Source organism: Polypterus senegalus, chromosome 15 (assembly GCF_016835505.1).
Source record: "Polypterus senegalus isolate Bchr_013 chromosome 15, ASM1683550v1, whole genome shotgun sequence".
Taxonomy (NCBI): domain Eukaryota; kingdom Metazoa; phylum Chordata; class Cladistia; order Polypteriformes; family Polypteridae; genus Polypterus; species Polypterus senegalus.
This window is the reverse complement of record NC_053168.1, coordinates 98,690,138-98,713,432: the sequence shown is the minus strand read 5'-3', so window position 1 is coordinate 98,713,432 and position 23,295 is coordinate 98,690,138. Positions and strand designations below refer to the sequence as shown.

Sequence of the window (23,295 nt, the reverse complement as noted above, 5' to 3'; positions counted from 1 at the left end):
TCCACTAATGAACTTAGTGGAGGGGGAGAAGAAGAAGAAAACCAAGACGAAGAACTAGTAGTGGCCGGGGAAAATCTAGAGCCCAACTTAGATACTGAACCTGATCTCTCCAGCGAGACAGAGTAGGTCACCCCCAACAATCTTCCAGAATGGGCTGGTCCTTCTACATCTTCCCAGATTGCAAACGCCTCCGAACACAAACCGAGCATTAACGAACAATCAGATTTTGTGCGTTTGCAGCATACTGATAGCTCATTAGAATATGCATTTAAACAGACTCGCCCTGCTAATGACTCTTATTACCAACAGCGTAATTCCAGGGGTGTGAAAACTCCACTCCTGGTACCACTTGTCACGCTTGGGTCACAGATTTGCACAGAGATACAGGAGGTCGTAGAAACAAGAAGGATTTTTATTCAAACACTGCAAACACATGAGCTTAAACGTGCTATTTGGGGTGCGATCAGCCCTCCAGCTCACTATATATATATATATATATATATATATATATACACATACACATACAGTATATATAGAGTATCAGAGGTGGGTAGTAACGAGTTACATTTACTCCATTACATTTACTTGAGTAACTTTTTTAAAAAATTGTACTTCTAAGAGTAGTTTTACTGCACCATACTTTTTACTTTTACTTGAGTACATTTGTGAAAAAGAAACACTACTCTTACTCCGATACATTGGGAAACACTCGAATCAGTACTTTTCTTCCCCATTAGATAAAGTCTGACAGACAGTTTCCAATCTGCCCTGTAGCTTATGCTGTCAAGTTATGCACATGCCTTCCATTGCGTCTCCAGCTCTGACGTGAGGTTTTGGATGTTCCCCAAATCAAGTCGCTGCAGCTTTGAGGACAGATGTTGCATTTTTCGTTTTAAAGCGTTTACTGAGCTAATCATATTGACCATGGTTTTCTCTTTTCCTTGCAGCTGTAAATTAAGCTCATTCAACATGCTGGTCAGATCGGAAAAAAAATGCCAAGTATAGCAGCCATTGATCGTTATTAATTTGCTTGTATTCTGCATGTTTAATGACAAGGAGAAACTCCTTTTTCTCCGGCCAGGGGTCTTAATCTCAGCAGGAATTTCTCCCTAGCCATCTGCCTCAACGAAGGCCTCTTTTATCATCTCTCCATCTTGGAAGGACTTCTTATGCTTAATGATCGAGTGACTCACCCAGAACGATGCTTTGGTGTGTCTACCTTTGCTTTTGAATTCAGCAGAGTGAAAAATGACGGATGTCCGATTAACTGCAGTTTTAGTTTCCTCTCCTTTCTCTTTCTCAGATCGCTTTTTGGAAGGACAACAGTTTCGTAGTTTTTATGAACAGTTCGAAAGTGCCATTCCACATTTTCCTTCTTTGGAATAGCAATGATCAGACAAACGCACTTCAAATGTGACACTGTGAGAGAAAAAAAGTCATCTTCCAATTCCACATCCAGCCCATAACCAACACACTTTTTAAAATCCCTTCTTTAGTTGATATAAATTGGAAAGCTAACTAGATCACTTGGATATCCAAAATTTTGCAGTAGCTCGCACGTTTGATAGTGCATGCGGGATGACCAGTGTGTTAGAAGAAAAGAGATCTCAGACTGGCCGCCCTGTATGTCAATCAAGTGGCAAATGCCATAGGGAGGATATACTGTATAATAGACTAATGTTTAAAAAAATTTTTTTTCAATGCAACGCGATCTACCTGCACTAACCTTTGCGATCTACCAGTCGATTGACGTATTGGGCACCCCTGCTCCACAGACTTGTCAAATCGGGCTGCTCCGCACATCTGATCTACCTTCCATAAGCTGCTTTTTTTTGTTTAAACTTTAACTTATACTTGTACTTATACATATACGTGTATGCCAAATAAAAAAATATGAGGAGGGAATAATTAAAAAGATTATCATGCAGCATTTAGTACTTTCAGTAACTCAATTTGTGAAACACGAATAGACTGAACGTACCTCAACTTACATAAAATATAGATGAGCAGCGGAAAGGCACACAGCAGAGAGAAGGGCTGGAGGGGCGACTGGGGTGTGAAGAACTAAAGTAACAACTGAGTTTTTAGGTTGTGATAAACCAGCCCAGCCACAGACAGACAGACACCAAATGTCCCGAATACACACTCTTTATTTATACAAAAGAGCTGCACAATGCTAAAACCTGCCAACTCAGTTTCTTTTCTCTCTCTTTTCTCCCTAACACTTCAGCCACCTTCTCCTCCTCCTCAGGCTCCTGTCTTCTCCCTCCCGACTCTCGCCCTGAGTGGAGTGTGGTGGCCTCCTTTATACAGCACCCGGAAGTGCTCCAGGTGCTTCTTGATTAGCATCCGGCAGCACTTCCAGCTGTGGTGGAGGTGCTGCATGCCGATTCAGCTCCTCTTCTGACAGCACTTCCTGTTGTGGTGGAACGATCAGCGTTCTGGAGCTCTCCAGGCGCCCCCTGGTGGTGGCCATGTCCTCCCACAGGGTTGAGCGTCCCAGCCCTGTGGCCCCCATGCAACCCAGGAAGGCTGCCCTCTCACGTTCTGGGGAAAATACTGTCCCTCTCCCGGCGTGGCAATGTCCCCAGACATCTGTCACAATGTGTTTAAATAATCAGGAACAATTCTGTATGGGCTTCAAAATTTAATGATTGGAGAAAATACCTAAAAGTAACTTTACAAAGTTAATGTATGTTAATATAAGATGTTATTGCTGCTCAGTTTTGACAATAGCTGATAAGTAGTTTTCTATCAGGTCCACAAAGTGACAAAGAAATAAAAGTTGCCAGCCCTGGCATAAATATACGAGCACAAGGTGAAAAGGCAACTCTGTCTGAAACAAAGCTATCAAGTGCATTTAATGGACTAGTGTATGGCATTTAGCTAGCCTACTTACCGAAACATTAGTTTACTTCAGTGCACTTGGGAATAATAATGCCACCAAATGACAAGTGAAATTTAGCATACAATGATCCGTTCAGTCCGAAGAAGTTCTGTAGCTCTAACTTTTGTCTCGTTAGCCCCTTGTATGAATCTCTCAAACACTAAAACCACGATTTGTCCAGGAGCTCAGTGAATGCAAGAGGGATACTTACTGCATTGTCGGTTTGTCCTGTGCTACACTTCCAGTGTGTTTCCTCTTCAGGTGTTCGTGCATTTAGCAAATGCTGTTATGGAGCACAGTCTGTTTTTAACACAATGAACCAACCAATATTTTTGGGTGAAATACTCCCACACGTGAGATTTTGCTTAATATTTGGAGAATCCTTCTTCCACTGAATGTGGTGGCGCGGCCAAAATGATTGATCTACACAAAAACAGCACAGGGAGTCCTGGCATGGCGGTGTGTAATGTCAAGGAGGAGCAGGGACGATTAGTTGAAAAAGAAAATAAAAATCAATCAAACTTTTAACTGATTATTTGATTGCATCGATTACTCAATGCAGCCCTACTCAGGTGAGCCACTGGGGAAAACTTGAAATAAATAAAATACATGGAATGAATGGGGTGCCTCAAGGAGAAGTTTGGGAACAAAACCTGTACTATTCTAGACATCTCACAAAATCTTTTCTGAAAACACAAGACATTCTATTTACATTTTATAACATCAATGTTTATGTAGATGTAGTCTAATGTTATGCAGCATTTACAAGCAAATAAACACTTCCTGCCAACAGATCACTAGCTTTAAAAATCACTTTCTTGGATGCAGCTTTGTACTTACCCTACCCAACTTTACTGAGGAGGCAAACAGCACTTACCAGCTCATGATCAATGGACAGAAGGTAATCTCAAGGTTATTCTTATTTGACTGGTGAATGTTTAAGCAAAAGATAACCTCGACATTATAAAATTAGCTGGCATTGCCTTGTTCAACATGAAGAACATGTGCAGATGAGCAGCTCACTGCCACTGCTGTGCTAACCATTTAGCTGAAGATAATGTCGGGAATCCACCAAGAACATCATGATGTCAGTTCAAGTACACCAGTAGATCATTAAACCAGGTATAAATATTAACTCTTTCTGGACTATCATTTTTATTTTCTGTTTTGGACCAAGGCTGAATATTTTTTCCAAAAAAAAAAAAAAATTCAAGTTTTCTGAAAAGCACACAAAGCAATGGCTTCACATATAAAACAAAATGAAATACTGATTTACAACAAATATCCCTGTGTTTTATGTTCCATGAGCCAAGGTATGGTAACGTTAGACGCAGCCAATGGCGTGCCTTGCCACATTACACTGGCACTGCTGTTTCTGATGTCTGTTGCTGCATAGTGTGACCACTGTGGCAGCTGACAGCCGGGTGAAGGTGGCCACTGGTGGTGACAGCACTCACAGTATGCAGCAACAGACACCTGAAACAGCAGTGCCAGTGTAACACATGATGCAAACAGCATACTGCTAGCAAATAGATCGGGGGGGGGGGGGTTTGTTGATGTTTACAGCCAATTACCGCCCTCTACCCTGGATGTCAAGGATTCTCAACATTCGCAACAACCCTATGTGTTGACTCAAGTCGACACTCACTGTGAAAGAGTTAAAAGACAATGTTTTCAATGGTTAGACCAGTGCATGGATTTATTAAGCATCTCAGAGTAGAACACCTCTACTAACTTCCTAAAAAAATCTCACAGTCATGTAAATTTGGTCCTACTCATAAGGCAATGAGTAAAATAATTTTATTAGTTTTCCTAATTTAAGAAACTACTCCTAACTTCACATTGGATTTAGAAGAGTTTGTGGTTTAGCGAGTAGATAGGAACTGCCTTCAGAGAGCAAGCGGAACCCAGAAAGGCGGAATGTTTTGAAAACAGTAGACAACAATGAACTTGTAAAAAGATACAATTCAGACAGACAGAATACAATTCAGACAGACGGAATAATATTCATAACAAATCATACAAATGATCCATCTATGCAGAGACGTTTTGGTAACATTACTTTTTTGGCCACTGAAAGAACGCATCTTTGCAATAACTTTGCTTTGGGCATGTCACAACCAACCGTTTCTCAAATTTTACAGCCAACTCTGAGCATTTTTACAATGCATGAGGTAATACGCAGATTTATACATTTCCCCAAAGTTCTAGGTGAAATATTGCTAAAACAAACTGCATTCATGCAAACTGGCCCAAGTATGGATGAGCAAGCATATATAAAATATCCCAGTATCAACACAAAGGTGCTCATGGATACTAACTGCACCATAGTAGCCAAAACATTACCCTGAAAGTAAGTAGGATTAATGGGTGATTGACTGCGAAATGTCACAGGGGTACACGGAGCTCTGCTTCCTATTAGCCCCTGGAATATTTTCATTAGACTGTATAAGTTTGGGAAAGTTCAAGAAGGCAGGTGGGGACTCCTAGGGCACTGGGTCAACAGAGCATCGTTGAAGTGGTGTGGAGATTACAAAGAGAGGCAAGCACACTTTAGTTTGAACATACAGCAGAAGGAATATAAAGCAAGAAAATTAAAAAGTTCTGACTTGGCTGTCACACTCAAAGTGAGGCATTATTCAGACGTATTGCTATTGGTACAGATAGGCCCCAGTAGTGTTTCTTGATACACTTCTGCTGAATAGTTTGTTGGCTGAAAGTACTCAGTGTTATTGTGCCAGAGAGTGGATGTGCAGCATTGTTTATAATTGCACTCAGTTTTGTTTTAATTCTCTCCTTTGCTCGACCTTCAGGGGTCCAGAGTGTGTCCAATAACTGAGCTTGTCCTTTTAATTAGCGTGTTGATTAGGTGGGTCTTTCTTGAAGTGATGTTAATAGCCCAGCACACCACAGAATAGAAGGTTACACTGGTCATCTCAGAGTTATAGAAGATTTGAAGGATAAAACTTCATACATTAAAGGAACACAGTCTCATAAGGAATCAAAGCCTACACTCCCCTTTCTTATATACAGTACAGGCCAAATGTTTGGACACACCTCCTCATTCAATGTGTTTTCTTTATTTTCATGACCATATACAGCACTCCATCACTCTCCTTCTTGGCCAAATAGCCCTCACACAGCCTGGAGGTGTGTTTAGGGTCATTGTCCTGTTGAAAAATAAATGATCGTCCAACTAACCTGACTTCTGCACAACACAACTGCTGGTCCCAACCCCATTAATAAAGCAGGAAATTCCACTAAATAACCCTGATAAGGCACACCTGTGAAGTGAAAACCATTTCAGGTGACTACCTGTTGAAGCTCACCGAGAGAATGCCAAGAGTGTGCAAAGCAGTAATCAAAGCAAAGGGTGGCTATTTTGAAGAAACTAGAATATAAAACATGTTTTCAGTTATTTCACCTTTTTTTGTTAAGTACATAACTCCACATGTGTTCATTCATAGTTTTGATGCCTTCAGTGAGAATCTACCAATGTAAATGGTCATGAAAATAAAGAAAATACATTGAATGAGGAGGTGTGTCCAAACTTTTGGCCTGTACTGTAGTTCCACTGTGCTCCAAAACAAGTCCAACCTGTCATTGATGTGGATTCCCAAGTTCTTGTTGGAGTGCATCACCTCTACATCCACTCCTTAAATAGTGACCGGATATAGACGCTCTCTGGTGCAGCCAAAGTCAATAACCAGTTTGTCGATTTTGCTGATGTTGCACACAATTCTCTTTGCACCAAGAAACAAACTTCTCCATCCAATTCCTATACTCTGTCTCAATCCCTTTATCAACAGACCCCATAACTGCAGAATCATCTGAGAATTTCTGCTAGTGACGTGACCTGGTATTATATTTGTAGTCAGAGGTGTACAGAGTGAAGAGAAAAGGAGACAGGACAGTTCCTTGTGATGCTCTAATGTTGCTCACATCTGTTATGGAAACCTGGTCCTTGACTCTCACAAACTGTGGTCTGCCTGACAGATAGTCCATTATCCAGGATACCATAGGCTCATTCATCTGGATATATCTGAGTTTATCACTTAACAGGGATGACTGGAAGGTATTGAAGGCACTGGAGAGATCAAAAAACTTAATCCTCACAGTGCTGTCAGCTTTGTCCAGATGAGAATAAGCCTTGTGGAGCTGATAACTGCACCTTCCACGTTAATCTTTGTCCAATAGGCAAACTGCAGTGGGTCCAGGTGGTCTACCACAAGAGGACTCATATAGTTCAGGACCAGTCTCTCAAAGGTCTTCATATGAGACGTAGGTGTCACTGGTCTGTAGTCATTAGATGAAGAGGTGCCTGCCTTCTTTGCAACAAGAACAATGCAGGATACTTTCCACAGCAGTGGCACTTTCTGAAGCCATAAGGTCAGACTGAACAGGTGACAGAGGACATCACAAACTTGGTTAGTACTTGCCTTAAGAACTTGAGGACTGAATCCATTTGGTCCTGAAGTTTTTCCTGCATGTAACTTCCTAAGATGTCTTCTTACTTAGTCTTCAGTTATGGAGAGTTCACACTGCTGGTTAGATGTGAACTTATTATTGGCCTTTTCAGTTGACTTGGTAGGAGTTTTTGATGTAGCATGGAAGGTGTGGGAGGTCTAGTAGTTGAAAGCAGGTGGCAGTAGGAGGAAAAAATCTATTTAAAAACTGCTCATGGCATTAGCTTTGTCCACATCCCCTTCTAGCACCTGAGCCATGGATTGCTTAAGTACAGTAATGATGCCCAGTCCATTCCAGACATCCTTCATGCTATTCCAAGTCAGTTAGTACCATCTTACGTTTTCCTCCTGCTTCTCTACTTTGAAAATTATCATCTTTGTGGTGAAGCCTTGCCGTTATTATCGGAAAATTACAAAATGTCACCATGATTGCCAATTTGTGGCTTGAATGCCATAACATCGTGATGTCATTCTCAAATGTGGCCTCCTACTCCTTGCTGGGAATGATCGTAGGAAGAACTAATTCTCATGACCTGCTTGATGGTAGGACAGATTCTTATCCTAGGTAGACTTTTTATTACAATTCATAGGAGTAATTCTGAGATGCTGAATACATTTGGGCATAGGAAGCACAGAGTTAGACAAAGGGTTTCATAAATCTGGAATATACCTCTGTATCACACAGTGGAAGCACAGAGACCAGGGTGAGATATAAAGATCTCACCACTAGGCACAAAATACTGATGGACTGAACATTCACCTTTATTATTCTTCTTAAAATTATGACTCTGGGGAGATTACAAATGCAGAGAAAAATATTAATCAGCATTTTAACAGGAGTCACTATGATCTGTATAGGGAGATAATGACAAAACATAGTAGAGATGCCATGGCCGCTGCCTGATGGAAAAAAAAACAAATGTGGCACTGAACAAAATCTGTTTTCAGAGTGCTGCTACAGCAAACGAAAAGGGTGATACAGAAAATTCAGTATATAAAAAGGAATTTGCACTCATCCTCCCTACAACAAAAACACCAAGCACACCAGAACCAGCAGCAGACAGGATCAAAGAGAGGGGACCTCTACACAGCACAGATACTCACCTCAGCAGCAGTTCCTTAGGAAGCTTTTTGTTAATGGGGGCCTCATCATTGGTGCAGAAAACCTGGCAAGAGACATAAACAAAAGAATTGTTTTGAGCAAATGGAGTGGTTCAATAAGATTGTACTGCATGAAAGTGCCGAAGAAAACCACAGAGAGAAACAAACCTGCACCAGCAATGCAGAAACAGCGAAACATGAAGCAGAGAAATCACACAGGCTGGAGGCAAAGATACCAAATTGCACAAGCGCCTACTAGTGATATATTGGTAAGCTTTGTGCATAACTACCCTGAAAAATACAAACAAGCGCACTACTTCACAGCCTCAACAAAGAAGGTGTACAGGCACACAGATGAGCAAGCACTATAGAACAATGGGGGAGACGTTTGCTCCATGTCCCAATTAACTGCATTCTTCAACATCTCTCCAGAAGAAAGCACTGTCACAACTGCTGAGCAGCCTTTGTCATTGTCCAGCCTGTAGAGCACATCACACCTTACAGTAAGTCAGGAGTTGGCAGGAGTCAAGCCTCATTTTTCAGCACCGGCTGCTTCAAAGTTGAAATGACCCTCAAAAATGTCTAAAGAGCAAACCAGACACTTGTCTCAATAACCTGGGCATTCAGCTATTCAGGACTGGGTGTTGGGAAGGGTTGTGGGGTCCATTGACTGTGGGGTATCTGTTGGTGAAGAAAGATTTACTGATCTTGACTGTGCCGATGATACTGTGATCTTCACGAGGTCAATGAAGGGGCTGAAAGTGTCTCTCGAGAGACTGAGTGAGGAGTTTGAGTGTTTGGGCTTGCAAGTGTCCTGGATAAAAACTAAGATATGGGCCTTTAATGACCTTTTGGGAACAGCCATTAACAGTGTGTCTGTCTGCGGAGAGAGTGTCAACTGCACTGAGAGATTTACTTAGCTCAGCAGCAACATTTATGTCTCTGGTGACTCTTCGTATGAAGTCAGTAGATGGACTTGGAGAGCATGGGGGGTCATGAGGTCGCTGGAAAGGGGTGTGTGGCGCTTCCGATATCTATGCAAAAGGACGAAGGTCCAAGTCTTTAGAGTCCTTTTGGTTCCTGTCTTGCTATATGGTTGAGAGACATGGATGCTATCCAGTGACCTGAGAAGAAGACTGGACTCCTTTGGTGCTGTGTCGCTTTGGAGAATCCCTGGATACCACTGTTTTGACTTTGTGTCGAATGAGCGGTTGCTCACAGAGTCCCGAATGAGGCACATTACCAGCATTGTGAGGGAGTGTTGGTTACAGCACTACGGCCATGAGGTGCGATTCCCTGAGAGTGATCCGACTCATGACTGAATCACATGTCTGCCTAGGGTGTTGCCAAAAAGGATCCTGCGCTGATTCATTGCGTGCTGGGTGCAGCAACACTCTGTACCAGTGCATGCTCCCCTACCTGTGCTGACCTGATTCGGCAAGAGAGCTTGAGATACAGGATGATAACAGGTCATTCAGCCTAGTCATGTTGCCAATCCTACTGACCTCATCTCTCCAAAATAACATCGTCATGTTCTGAAGAGCCCAGATAACAACCCTCTATCACACCAGTTTGTTACTTATTCTACATGTTTATGGTTCTGAGGATGAGCATAGAACTGGCATGACTGAGAGGTCAACTTGGACAATCCTGTACTCAATAGTTAACCTGTCTTCCATTAGCACCATCTTCTGCCAAGACTACTGACAGCACCTAAGGAATGCTGCTAGGAGTTCAAAGAAAAGAACTTCAACAGAAATGCATTACTCTATCAGAACAGTAAAAAGCTCTAGCACAGCAAAGCATCCTGGGATTGATCATAACAAATCCCCTGCTGTTTAGGATTAAAAGCCTGTGGTTAATCCCTCTGAGTCTGCAGTGGAAAATCATGTGCCAGTGCGAAACCCAGGCTAAAGGTGGCACAGTAGGCAACGAGGCTCTGCAAGTACCAAAGCAACTGGTGACAAACCAGGGATATGTAGGGCACTTAAAATACTCACTCTAGGTGAGCGGGAGGCCTTGAAATTCTTCTCAGTAGACATTACAGTACTCCTGGAGAGCAGAACTCACTTGTCATGCACAGTCTACCCTATCACTTGCTTACACACTCTCACAACCTACATCTGCACTTGATAGTAGCATTTGTCTTGGCATATCTTCTCCAGCAAATGAAAGGTTAAGGTCCACAATGAGTCCCAGGTTTGTTTTCAGGTTGAGAACTGAACTGAATTGATACTGAAATGCCACGATTGAAGAACACTCGTCAGTAATGTTAAATTATGCAGTTCAATTTAAAGACAATCTTTAAAATTTGATTTTTATTCTTTTAAAGAACATCATCTTCATCAGGACTGTCATGCTCCCCTCCTCCCCCAAGCACCCCGAGAGCTCCCATTGCTATGTACCATCCTGTCACATGCAAGCCAGCCTCACGTGCACCCCACACTCGCCATGTGCCTGCTTCTCTTGATTTTTCAACAATCAGCCAATTTAGTACGTCACATCTTTGAAATCACTACACTACTACAGCACAGTTTAGTTCCATCAGGGCTCAGAAGCTGACAATAAGACAACATCTTTGGGTACTGAGAAGTTCATTCAAAAAGCTTGACTTCTGGTACGTCTACAGACCCTTGGGTGCAGATCTCAGCCTGTGAAAGTTCTTCTTGTGTCTGTGTGTATTTTTTCATCTGAATACCCTAATATTCCTTTCCCATCCCAAAGACATGTACATTAGGTCAGCTGGCATTTCCAAGACCATCCAGACATGGCTAGTGGCCTGTGTTGAATAGGACAAACAGGTAAGAAATGGACTGAAAATATCTGAAATAACTCCTCCCTGCGTGAAGTTTGCATGTTCTCCCCGTGTCTGCGTGGGTTTCCTCCCACAGTCAAAAGACATGCTGGTTAGGTGCATTGGTGATCCTAAGTTGTCCCTAGTGTGAGCTTGGTGTGTGTGTTCCCTGCGGTGGGCTGGCGCCCTGCCCGGGGTGTGTTTCCTACCTTGCACCCTGCGCTGGCTGGGATTGGCTCCAGCGGACCCCCGTGCCCCTGTAATTTGGATATAGCGGGTTGGATAATGGATGGATGGATGGGTGACAATGTCTGTGTTTAATGTGCTACTTTTAATGGAGAAATGACCAGAGCCAAGAAGCACTCAAATAAAGTGCTAGCCATTGGTCAAAGGACACATTAAGATAACAGGCGAGTTAGGTGAAAGGGCACTACAGTGTGTGGGGTCGACTTAAAAATTCAACCACCTGGCAAAAAAAAAAAAAACTCCTAGAAACTGCCCAGAATCACCCAAGGAGAACGTCAAAGATCACTCCTGTCTGCACCATGTTAATACACTATAATAAGATAAATAGCAGTTGGCTTTCAATGGACAGTAGAAACCTTTTGCTCTCAAAACAGGACAGGGCTGCTGATATTATGTTTGCAAAAGACCATTTGGGTTATTCTTAAGATTTATTGAGAAAAATACCTTGTGGATGAATTTTGGGCATAATAAGAAACATTAAGTTTCATAACAGAAACTAATCACCGATATCCACCACTAGACTCATCCTTACCTCACTCTCACGCATGGTGGCTGGAATTGTCTCAGGCTGGAGCTACATGGAGGCTGTCCATGCAAGGCAGCCAAGAAATCAGAAGCATGTGAAGCAGTTTTGGAAGGAATACATATGTCAGACACACTTGACAACAACAGCAAATATCTGGTAGCCTCCAGAGCTGCTGAAGTCATCCCATCACTTGCCAAACTTCAAAGTTCGCTAACTTCTGCACAGAGGTAACTTTGATTGTCTGTTAAACATACAAGATGCATTTAAAAATAATTTATATAATCTGTGTCTATTCAAATTTATTTTAATGTAATGCAAGAGATCAGATTAATAGAACATAAAAAGGAAGATTTTACCTATTTTTAAGGAGCACAATATGTGCAGCCATTTCACACACAGCAATGACAAGTAAGAAGAGGAAGTACAACACCAATCTCTATGGAATGGGGAGACAACAAGTCACTTATGAGATTCTCAAAACCTCTGGGCTGCCACAGCAGACAATGTGGCATAATGGTTAAGACTTTGGACTTTCAACCCAGACATTGTGGGTTCAAATCCTGCTACTGACACTGCAAGACCATGAACAAATCACCTCTCCTGAGTGTGCTCTGACAGAAAAAAAACCCAAAATAAATATAACAATAGTATATCAAACGTTACAAGTCACCTCGGATAAGGAATCGGCCACATAAATTAATGTCAATGTCAAGCCTACCATCTCACATTTCCTGCTGTGTTATTTTTCTAATGATGCACTTTTTCAAATTCACATTTTTTGGCCAAGTGTGCTCGTATACCTGAAATCCACATTTTTGTCATGTTTGAGAACAAAGGCAGGGTCCTTCTTTTCTGCCTTCAAACAGCTTAAGTTTTGCACACATTTTTGTGCAATTCTGGCTTCATGAGGCCACAGACTGACTTTAAGGTAAATGACTGTCCTGGAATGCCACAGGAACGCATTCACTATGAGGTCTTTGGTTGATACAGCTGTGGTGGCAGACAGCCTCTGTTCTTGATGAGACAGTTGAACAGGCAGATCTGTTAGATCACTGTGAAAAGCCCTCAATCACGTTTACAGTTCATGTTTGCATAGGGAAATGGATGGCAAGATAAAATCTGATCTTAAAATATTCATTTGCTATTGACTGTGCAAAACGGCTGTCATTTTTTCAACATGAAAGAGTGAGATGCGACATACTTGCGCTGTGTGATGCTTTTAGATTGGACCGTTCTTTCTGTGAATGCGCACTTAAGGGTAAGTACTTTTTGACGTCGAGTTGGGATTGGGAGGGGTGAGGCCGTTTCGACTTTAAAATGCAAAACTGAACGAATGCAGCCCGACGATCAACTCACGTGCGAGCCCCCTGAGAAGAGGAGTCCAGCCCGAACGCTGAAAACATTGACCTACATGTGCTACTTCTCACTCCCACAAGTTTCAAGAGCAGGTATGTGTCCTCTGTCTCTCCTCATGGCACAGGACAGACGGAGGTGGACAGCTCTCCCTCTCACAGCAGGCTTACTAACCACACCACGTCCGACAGACGCTGACAAGGGCAAAAAGGCTCGGACTGGCCCAGTCAGCACCGTCACACACAGAACCAAGAACCACCCACTCGGCCGACTGTCACTTCGGATCGTCTTAGACAGACACACGGACACAGGACTGTACGATGTCCGTCCTCCCTTCCTTTGCTTTCTTCCCCCTCTGTCCTGCACATAGTGTGTCCACGAACTAGATCCTCCTCTCTTGTCAGTCGCCACACGCTCTCTTACCTCGAAACGGCTCTTAGTGATGCCGTTCATGTCGGTGGGTTTTGCTCGCTGGGAGAAAAACCAAAGCTCCCGTCTACACCATCCCGCGGCCACAATAACAATAACATGGAGGAGACGGCCTGCGGTGACATCACTTCCGCTCGTCGGCTAATCCCATTACAATACGCAAGGCGCGCGCTCCCGCCCCTTGGCCCGCACGTCCCAGGGGGCGTGGTTAGGGGCGCCGTGCGCTGACGTCACTGCTGCAAGGGTGCAGCGCGTAATCACAGTGTTTTGATTCTGACAGAGGCGCGGCGAGGTGAAACTGGGACATGAACAGGCGCCGCTAGAGGGCGACGGGGGCCTTCCTATGTACATACACTGTTTAGAAAATTCTCTCCGGATTCGAAAAGCTGATCCTCTTATGAACTTGACATCTCCCGATTACACCCACCTTGCTGCTCTCTCTGGCAGAAGCCTACAAGATGCCTACGCTGTTTTCCATCCATCCATTTTCCAACCGAACACAGGGTCACGGGGGTCTGCTGGAGCCAATCCCAGCCAACACAGGGCATAAGGCAGGAACCAATCCTGGGCAGGGCGCCAACCCACCGCACCTACGCTGTTTTCTTAATAGTTATTCCTTAGGAACAAGCGCTATACCTGGTAGCCTTGTCTTCATATCACCTTCATTACCGTCCTTCAATACGCTGAAGCTGGGTGTTCGCTGCTCCAAAAGCCGAATTGAACTTCTCACTTTATGGGTCTTTATGTTGCATTATTTAGCACACCAGATCTGTTCACTTTCAAGACACAATCTATGCCTGTATTTTCAAGCATCTCAGAATTACTCCTAGGAAAATCTGAATAGGATGTTGTCCTATCTAGGAGTAGGAAATAAGAAGTAGTTATGAAGTGTCCTACTGCCACACCAATGAGCAGTAGGATTTAACGAATGAATAACGTCATGATTTTAAGACACCCCGTCTACAAAATGGCACTCATGAAGACGTTTCGTAGTTTATTTGGAAATCATGATGACTCTGTGGTTTTCTAATGATATAGCTAGGGCCTCATAATAAAGATAATAATATTCAAATGAGATGGAAAACAAAATGTTAGGGTATTGTTCTAAGTCGCAAACAATTGTTGCCATTTCACAACAACATCAAGAATTATACAGTAAGGAGCACCAAGATGGAAAGACAGACACACACACAGTGACTGTGCCCCGGTTGTACTTTCAGAAGGATCACCGTCCCGCTGTTATAGTCACAAGAAATGCCTTGTAAAGTTACATTTACTGAAATAAGTATGCAGATTAGGTGCATTGCCGATCCTAAAATTGTTCCGATTGTGTGCTTGGTGTGTGGGGGTGTGTGTGTGCCCTGCGGTGGGTTGGCGCCCTGCCCAGAATTTGTTCCTGCCTTGTGCCCTGTGTTGGCAGGGATTTGCTCCAGCAGACCCCCATGACCCTGTGTTGGGATATAGTGGGTTGGATAATGGATGGATGGAAGCTATGGCTATTCCTGCACTGTTTCTGACGTTGTGTTCACTCTGCCACTGTCATCTTTCATAGTCATGTGCAGGGCTGTCTTAACAAATGGGCATTAACCAGGGGCCCCAGAAACATAGGGGCCCACAATGTTTCTGATGCCTATGTATGCTTCTGTCTGTTTTGATATCAAAATGGGGGCCCCGGCACACTACTTTACCAGGGGGCCTATGATACTGTTAAGATGATCCTGGGCAAGCCAGATTCCCCTATGTGATCCCCATTATCTTCTGTGAAACCACAAATCCCCACTTGCATTTTTGAACCTTCCCAGGCTTGTAAAGTGAAAAGTTCCAGGTGTTTGTGGAATGCAGAGCTCTGCATACATGTGTGACATTTATAGGAAGACACAAGGCACAGAAAAAGGGCACCTGAAGGCAAACCCCGTATATTAAAGTACGCAAAAGGCATGAAAAGAAATGTGTGGTACTATGCAAAGGTTGACTTTATGCTTTTCTTAAGACGTTCTGCTTGCAAGATGGCATTGGTCCCCTCTAATAGGAATTCTGGGATGAAGGGATGGGTCCAGGTGGTCTGATCCTGGAAGTGACATCAGGGTGGGAGTGTTGACAATCTTTCTTTCTACATCTTGCCTGAAGAAGGGGCCTGAGTTGCCTCAAAAGCTTGCATATTATAATCTTTTTAGTTAGCCAATTAAAGGTGTCATTTTGCTTGGGTTTTCGCTACTTTCTGCAGAGGGAAAGGGGACCCTTAGGTTGCTCCCCAAGCAAACACGTGTGACACATTTCACTGTCAATCATCCATCCAGCCCCACCTGTCTTCAGGGTACTGCTGTATGCTAGCTAGTACAGTACAGTTTGCATCCATGACTTCCTGTGTGTTGATGCAGTGATATTGCTTGCAACTCATATATGCATGCTCAGCCACACAGATCATGGCCAGTGATCTTTATGTGCATGACTTCAATTACACCAACAACACTAGGAAAACAGCAATTTTCATGAATGCAGCCTGCCTTAACATTACTTCATGTTAAGTGGTGGGGAAATGTATTTGTGTGTTACCTTATGTGCTGTAAGGCCGTTCAAAGTTTGGAGCAAATTTGAGAAATGGTTGTGACTTACGCAAATCATCACTTTTGCAAAGCTATGTTTTCCCTAAGGCCAACAAATGTGATGGAAACCAACACTTGGTCAAATTCCAGCTGACAGCACATGTCTTCTTCACTTAAATGGAGTGATCACATGATGTACAAGACTTGTCTCTCTATCTCTCTATTATATAAAAGAAATATTGGGTTGAGACGTGATTTTCTCTGAGACACTTTAACGTCCCGCGAGACAAAGAGGACAGCTAGCTGCTGCACAGGCTTTTAAATGTTCGAGGCGCTGTGCGACAAACAGATTACAAAGCATGGTACAAGCAGCAGCAGCAGCAAGCCAGCCGATTGAGCTTAGAGGAGGTAGAAAAAAAAACTATTTGTTTCCTATTGTATCACCGTTTAAGAGGGGGATTTGGAGGAGCAACCACATCTCCTTGGGGTGTGTTCAGCCTCCCTCAAAACAACGAGAGCGGCAGAGATGCGAAGCGGCTGGCACGTAGTGTGCCCCGGTTGGGGGGGAAAGGAGGTGGGCGAGCAAAGTGAGCAGGGGGCAAAGCCCCCTAGTTAAGAATATTATTCCATCTTTATCAAATCAATATCTAATCGTCCAGTGTTTCCAAAATATTCAGCATTTCACGGAATATGCAAGCCAATTTCTACCTGAATGTCATCTTCTGGCAGCTCCTAGTGAGTCAGGACAGCTCACAAGCTCTCTTAATTCCTGGTTAAATTAGGAGTAATTTCTTAAAAAAACTGGAAAAAAAATGCTTTTACTTTTACTCATAACAGTAGGACCAAATTGAAATTGAGCTAGAGAGGCTCATTTTCCAACTCTATGACACTTGATAAGCAGAGGAACTGATCTTCTTATTAGCTTGATGTCTCCTGATGTTCCTACTTTAGAGATGTAACTGGCAGACACTGACAAGACGTCTATGCTGCTTTTTTAATAGATATTCCTCTGGACCAAGCACCATGCCTGCACATCCTAGCTCCATATCACTTTCATAACATATAAGAAAGCCTTCAGATTTAGATACACTGAAGCAGGGCTGCTCCATACCATACTGAGGATCTGGTAGTCAGCGTTACGTCAAGGGCCCATGTCTCAGAGTGTAGTTTCTTCACTTCAGAAGCAGCCTTAAAACAATCTTTAGACTGGACTTATTTAGTCCCAAAATATTGTATTTGTTTTGTTTTTGTTAACTGTTGGCATGCCAGTTCAATGGGGTGCACCATGCTGGTGCCGCACCTCTTTATTGTGTGCCATTTATGGTAGTTGTTTTACGGAAAGTATCTGAAATACATTTTCAGATATCTTGATTATATTTTCAAACATCTTAAAATAGTTTACTGTCCATTTCAAATATCTACAATGCATTTCATATTATCTCAAATTATCTTGCTGCTGATTTTAAGATATATCAAATGCATTTCAAGATATCTTAAAATAGAGTGAAAATCGAATTGAAACTCATAATTTTACAGGGTTGTGAATAGGTGACACAAACATAGAGAGAAGAGTGAAAGGCCTCCAAAAAAACTCACAAACCAGGCAAAGACCTTCACTGGCTTGCCAAAAGATAGACCTCACCCTAGACAGCCTGACTCAAAAGTCAACAAGCAAGGCAGTCTTTGTATAGTGCAAACTATAATAGTTACCATTGTTCTGGAAACACAAAAATATCCCAAAATGCTCATTAATGGAGAAGAAAATGAAAACCTCTGGCATGGAAGGACAAGGCCAAGGCAGAATCTTTATGAATAAAGAATATATCTAACAAAAATATCTTAACAAAAAATTGAAACAAAAGAAAAAGACTTTCATAAAAGGTAATCCAAATCAAAGCAGCTGAAATCCACAATTCAATATTCGAAATCTCAAGACAATAACAAAATTCAGACAACTAGAAAAACCTTACAAGAGAATAGATACGTTTTCATCCATCACCTGAGATGAAAGTTCACAAAAGTGTTAAGTTGTGATTTACATTGAATTTGTTTTGATTTCAGGTGTAATTTTGTAGAATTTTCTTGATCAATTCTTTCAGCTAATTTTTCTAATTACATAAATGTGCATCGCTCTGCAAGACTTCAAAAAGTTACAGCATTCAAGCAGCTGCTTAAAGCATCTCCATTGCTACCAAGAACAATTCATCATGCAAATGTCAGACGAAATTATAAAGCTATGTGTCCCTATCTAACCACGTCCCCTCCTAGTCATTATGTGTGTGCACTCCGTCCAAGGGAGGCAGGGCATGGGCCTTAATGACGGACAGGACCGGTCACTTGGTTACGTGTGACTGCCCTCAACCACAGGCGAATAAACTCTGAGCTAACTGGCTTGTGGCATTCTGGGCGTTTCCTGGATTATTCCAGAAATAACAGTTAAGTGCCAAATCAGGCTATGCATCAAGCACCATAGGCAAATCAGTGGTAGCCACTGCTGGGATTTTCCAAACTATATAAAAATTGATTGACTGATTGAAAAAATGGATAGATGAAGAATTCATGCAAAAAAGCAATACACCACAACAGCCAATATTTTATATGTTGCCTTACATTCTTGATTGCATAATGTCAAAGCAGTTTGCACTGCAGCTCAGTTCAGTTATCTACTGTAAGTGAAGTGTTCAAGTTAGGCACTCACACATCTGTTAAGGAAGGTGTCTAGCTTGGCAAACTATAGGCAGTGGCATGTGAGGGCAGTGACACTCGTAACTCCGCTGGAGGAGACCAACTTCAAAGCCAGTGGTAAATTTAGGCTACAGTGCCAACCATGAAAAATGTTTGGATGGGTCTCAGTGTTAGAAATGAGCGAGAATAATGTCTAGCTTAACAGCAATGATCTTCACTGTGGGTTCTTATGTACAGCAGCAACTGTATGCACGCCTGACAATTTGTGCAATTACCCAGAGGTATACTCAGAGGTCCAGCCTGCTTGAAGCTTCAACAGCTTTGTCTCCATGTCCAGTCAAATGCCAGCTATATGTCCCTCCCAAACAAAACACACGTCCCACCTAAAGAATGCATGACAAGCGCCTCCAAGGTTCCAGACATACAGACCCCAACCTCACACCAGTGGCGCACATTCCAGCTGCCTGACTCGTTGGCTATTCAGAAGCATGACATCCGATGAGAACACACAGGCAAGCAAAAGTGGAGGAAGAAGTAGGGCAGCTCCAGCTCGTGTGACGCACGTACATAGAACAAGCCCCAGGGCCCCTGCCTCGTCTGTAGTGTAGTATTAGCTGAGACTGAGGGCTCACTCCTGATTTGCCACACACAATGAAACTCTGAACCCATTCTTAAATTTCAGGATAACACAAAGATGATTCATTCTTAAGTTTAGTGTAAGACAGAAACATGGAGCTCACACTTGAGATTTACTATAAAATACATAGTATTTAGGCTCAGTCTCAAACTACAGTGTGAGACATGTGGAGATTCTGCATTAATTGTTGAGCTTCAGTAAAATACACAGTAACATATGGGGTTTACTCTCCACATTAAGTGTAATGCACAGCAACAACTGTAGCTTACTCTAAGATTCTATTGTCACGCTTAAGCTTTAGATTAATGCACAGTAAGATCCAGGATTTACTCTCCAGCTTTGATGCAGCACAATTTGAGACTATAAACTCACTCTTGAGCTTCGGGACTACACACAATTTGATTTGTGATTCGTTCTCAACATGTACACTCCAAAACTCAGGGCTCAGTCTTGACCTACAGCTTATAATGTGAAACTCGCAGGTCACTTGTATAAAAGACCCTGAGACTTGGAGCTCAGCCTTGAGTTACAGTGCACCAAGACATCACAACTCCTGCTTCAGTTTCAAGCTACACTGTAACATATACCCAGGCTGGGTGCCCACTCTTGGCTGCAGTAGGAGTCACTGTGAGGCTGACGCCTAAAGTCACGGCTCACACTCCAGTTGCCATGTGCCCATGCTGAGACTCAGACATCACTCCTGAGCTGCACAATTACTCATACCAAGACTTGGGGGCACTCCACACATATTGTATAAGACTTACTCATGAATCCCATCGTGTTTCATCCTGAATGAGGCAGCACCCAATTCAGTTCATTTCAATGTTATTGTCCCAAGAGGGAAATTTGGTTGTCAGTAGGTTTTACAAAGAGACCACGACATAACAATAAAAAGCTATCAACAAAGAACACAGCCATCAAACATAAGCTTAGTAAAAATAAAGTACAGCAATGAGCATAAAACGTATGGTGAAATATTAGATCAAATATATTAGACATAAAAGTTAAACAGGCATTTAGACTTGACTGATATGATTTATTCAAAAGGCAGCTGTGTGTCCTATGATTTAAGAATGTGGATATTTATTAAAATTGAACTTATTTAGAGGATCAATAGCAGTTGGAATAAAAGAGTATTTGAAATGATTGCTTTTTATCCTTGAATCCTTCATCCTGTGACGTGATTGAAACATCTGAAATCGAGAATGTGGTGAATGAGTCGTGTCTGACAGAATGCACTCTGCTTTCCGCAATACTTGCTTATTAAACAGGTCTCTCAGATTTGACTGTTGAGACTTTACAATTTCATTTACTCTGATTTTGTTGCTGACATTAAGATTTCCAAACCAGGCCTACAGAACATAAGCAAAAACAGACTGAATGCAAGATTTACAAAAGAATGACATATTATAGGACTCACATTGAAAACATTCTGCTTCCTTAGACAGTAGAGGCACTGCCGTCCCTTTTTGCTGACACCTTTTTGTTTTCATTAAATGTCAGTTTTGAATCTATGATTGTCCTCAAATATTTACAACTGTCAACAATCTCCACCGCTTGGTCTTTGATGATTGTTTCTTGTGAATGAATGGTGTTTCTTCTAAAAGTGATCACCAGGGTCCTCATGTATAATGCTGTGCATAGAATTCACACTATAACATGGCAAAACCACAAAAGCAGAAATGTGCGTACGCACAAAAAAATCCAGATGCATAAATCTGTGTGTTCGTCAACTTTCATGTTCTTCTGCTACATGAGCATGGAAACATTTGTACGCAACATTTTTGTGCATATGCACCATTTATACATGAGGCCAGAGTTCCTTAGCTTTTGCCTTAATTGAGCTATCAGCAAATTTTAAGATGTAGCTGTTTTCAAATGTACTGTGATAACCATACATGCGGAGGAGAAGTGAAATAGCATGGCCCTAAGGCAGGGGTGGCGAACTCCAGGCCTCGAGTGCTGCAGTGGCTGCAGGTTTTCATTCTTACCATCTTCTTAATTAGTGACCAGTTTTTGCTGCTGATTACTTCTTTTAATTAACTTGACTCAGGCCCCGTAGTCGTTTCTTTCTCTTTAATTAGCAGCCAAACAATAATGAGACACAAAATAAGTCACCACACGACCAGCTCCCCATGCCCATCACACAATATCTGAAATTAAAGAGAGGTTGTGGTCTTAGTAAGGTTGATCTCTCAGGTCACCAAAACATTTTGACGGTGCTCTTAGAAAGAACAGAAAAACAACAGTTTTCGAAATGTGTGCTGTGGCAGAATGAGAGCAGCAACAAGCCATGGAATAAAATAACGGGTTTAATTAACAGGAAGAATTGGTTTCTCATTAAGAAAGTGATTGGAGTGAAATTGGTTGGAGTTTGAAGCCCCAGTTTAGCTGGTCATCTGTTAGCTCGTTTCACATCTCATTTCTGCTTGGCTGTCATTTAATAAAGAAAGGAATAAATTCAGAGGGCTGAACTCTTCTAACAGGGCTATTAAAGTGATGGGGAAAAAATGAATTAGCAGTGAAAACTGGTCACTGATCAGGAAAAGGGTTAGAATGAAAACCGGTAGCCACTGCGGCACTCGAGGCCTGGAGTTCGCCACCTCTGTCCTAAGGGGACCCTGGAGATGAGGACAACGTTTCAGACAGACAAGCATTGACTTTCACTCTTTGTTTCTGTTAAAATGTCAATTAGCCACCCTACCAAATTGAAGTTCAAATTAAAGTATTTTCTAAGTCTGTCTACAAGAAGGTGGGGCTAGTTGGTATTAAACTCTGAAGAGAAGTCTAAACCTCACGATAATATGTACTCGGCTAATTCATCGCATTTGCTTCCTATGCTTTGTCTATTGTAAATGCCACAGAGACGTTTTGTGATATCAAGAGAACGTCAGAACGCTTGAGGAAGCGGCGAGTTTACTTTGCTGCACTCATCTGACGTCTCCTGTAGTATAAAGTCGACAATCTGAGCTCTGTCGGTAGGTGGGGCTGGTGTAACAGGTGAGGACGATGAGGTACGAGCGGCTAAGTTGGTTAGTTGGCGACATAACGAAAATGGTCACTGAGAGTGGTCGACCCAACATATATCAGTGTGGTCTAACTAAAGAAAAAAAAAGGTAAAATTTATATGACAGTATTTCGCCTTGCCGGTCGAGCTCTCCAAGAGCCCTTTGCTGTTGGCGTTTCCCAACATGGGGAGGGTAGAGGGGTCACCTGATATGCTGATGGAGTCGCGAGAAAATACCTGTACTGTATTTAAAAACAGAAAAAAACATTCAACAATGTATTGAATAGGAAGTGCATGTCAATATTTAAAACAGTAGGGATGTGTCAGAAACCAGAAAAACTTGGGAATATATGGCTAAGATATCGAAAAAGATGATTAATGCCTTAAGGGTGAAAAGGAGCATCAACCTTCCACCCGTTGATAGCTCAGAATGAGATCAGAGAGCCAAAGCATGGCATTTAAGGAGGGCGTAAGTATCACTGTGTAAGAATGGCATCCCAGTGTGAGAATAAGCTTAACTAAAGAAGTCCTTCTTGAAGGTGACTGTCCGGTGGCAGAGTACTGCAAATACAGAGGTCACTCGTAAGTGGAAGGACCTCCTTAGGATGTGCCACCTCTAAA

At 42.4% G+C, this 23,295-nt stretch overlaps 2 protein-coding genes across 2 annotated transcripts in view; one reads left to right on the top strand and one right to left on the bottom strand.

Moving 5' to 3' along the window:
- The window catches only part of fbxl2 (F-box and leucine-rich repeat protein 2), a 44,868-nt gene extending 30,937 nt beyond the window's left edge, over nucleotides 1-13,931 (bottom strand). The window contains exons 1-2 of the mRNA XM_039736314.1: nucleotides 13,797-13,931; nucleotides 8,458-8,519 (exon numbers count right to left, since the gene is read on the bottom strand). Of these exons, the coding sequence (XP_039592248.1) occupies nucleotides 8,458-8,519; nucleotides 13,797-13,826 (92 nt within the window). The 5' untranslated portion in view covers nucleotides 13,827-13,931. The remainder of the gene's footprint in view (nucleotides 1-8,457; nucleotides 8,520-13,796) is intronic.
- The window catches only part of susd5 (sushi domain containing 5), a 67,476-nt gene continuing 57,603 nt past the window's right edge, over nucleotides 13,423-23,295 (top strand). Inside the window, exon 1 of the mRNA XM_039736313.1 lies at nucleotides 13,423-13,468. Coding sequence (XP_039592247.1) covers nucleotides 13,432-13,468 — 37 coding nt within the window. The 5' untranslated portion in view covers nucleotides 13,423-13,431. The remainder of the gene's footprint in view (nucleotides 13,469-23,295) is intronic.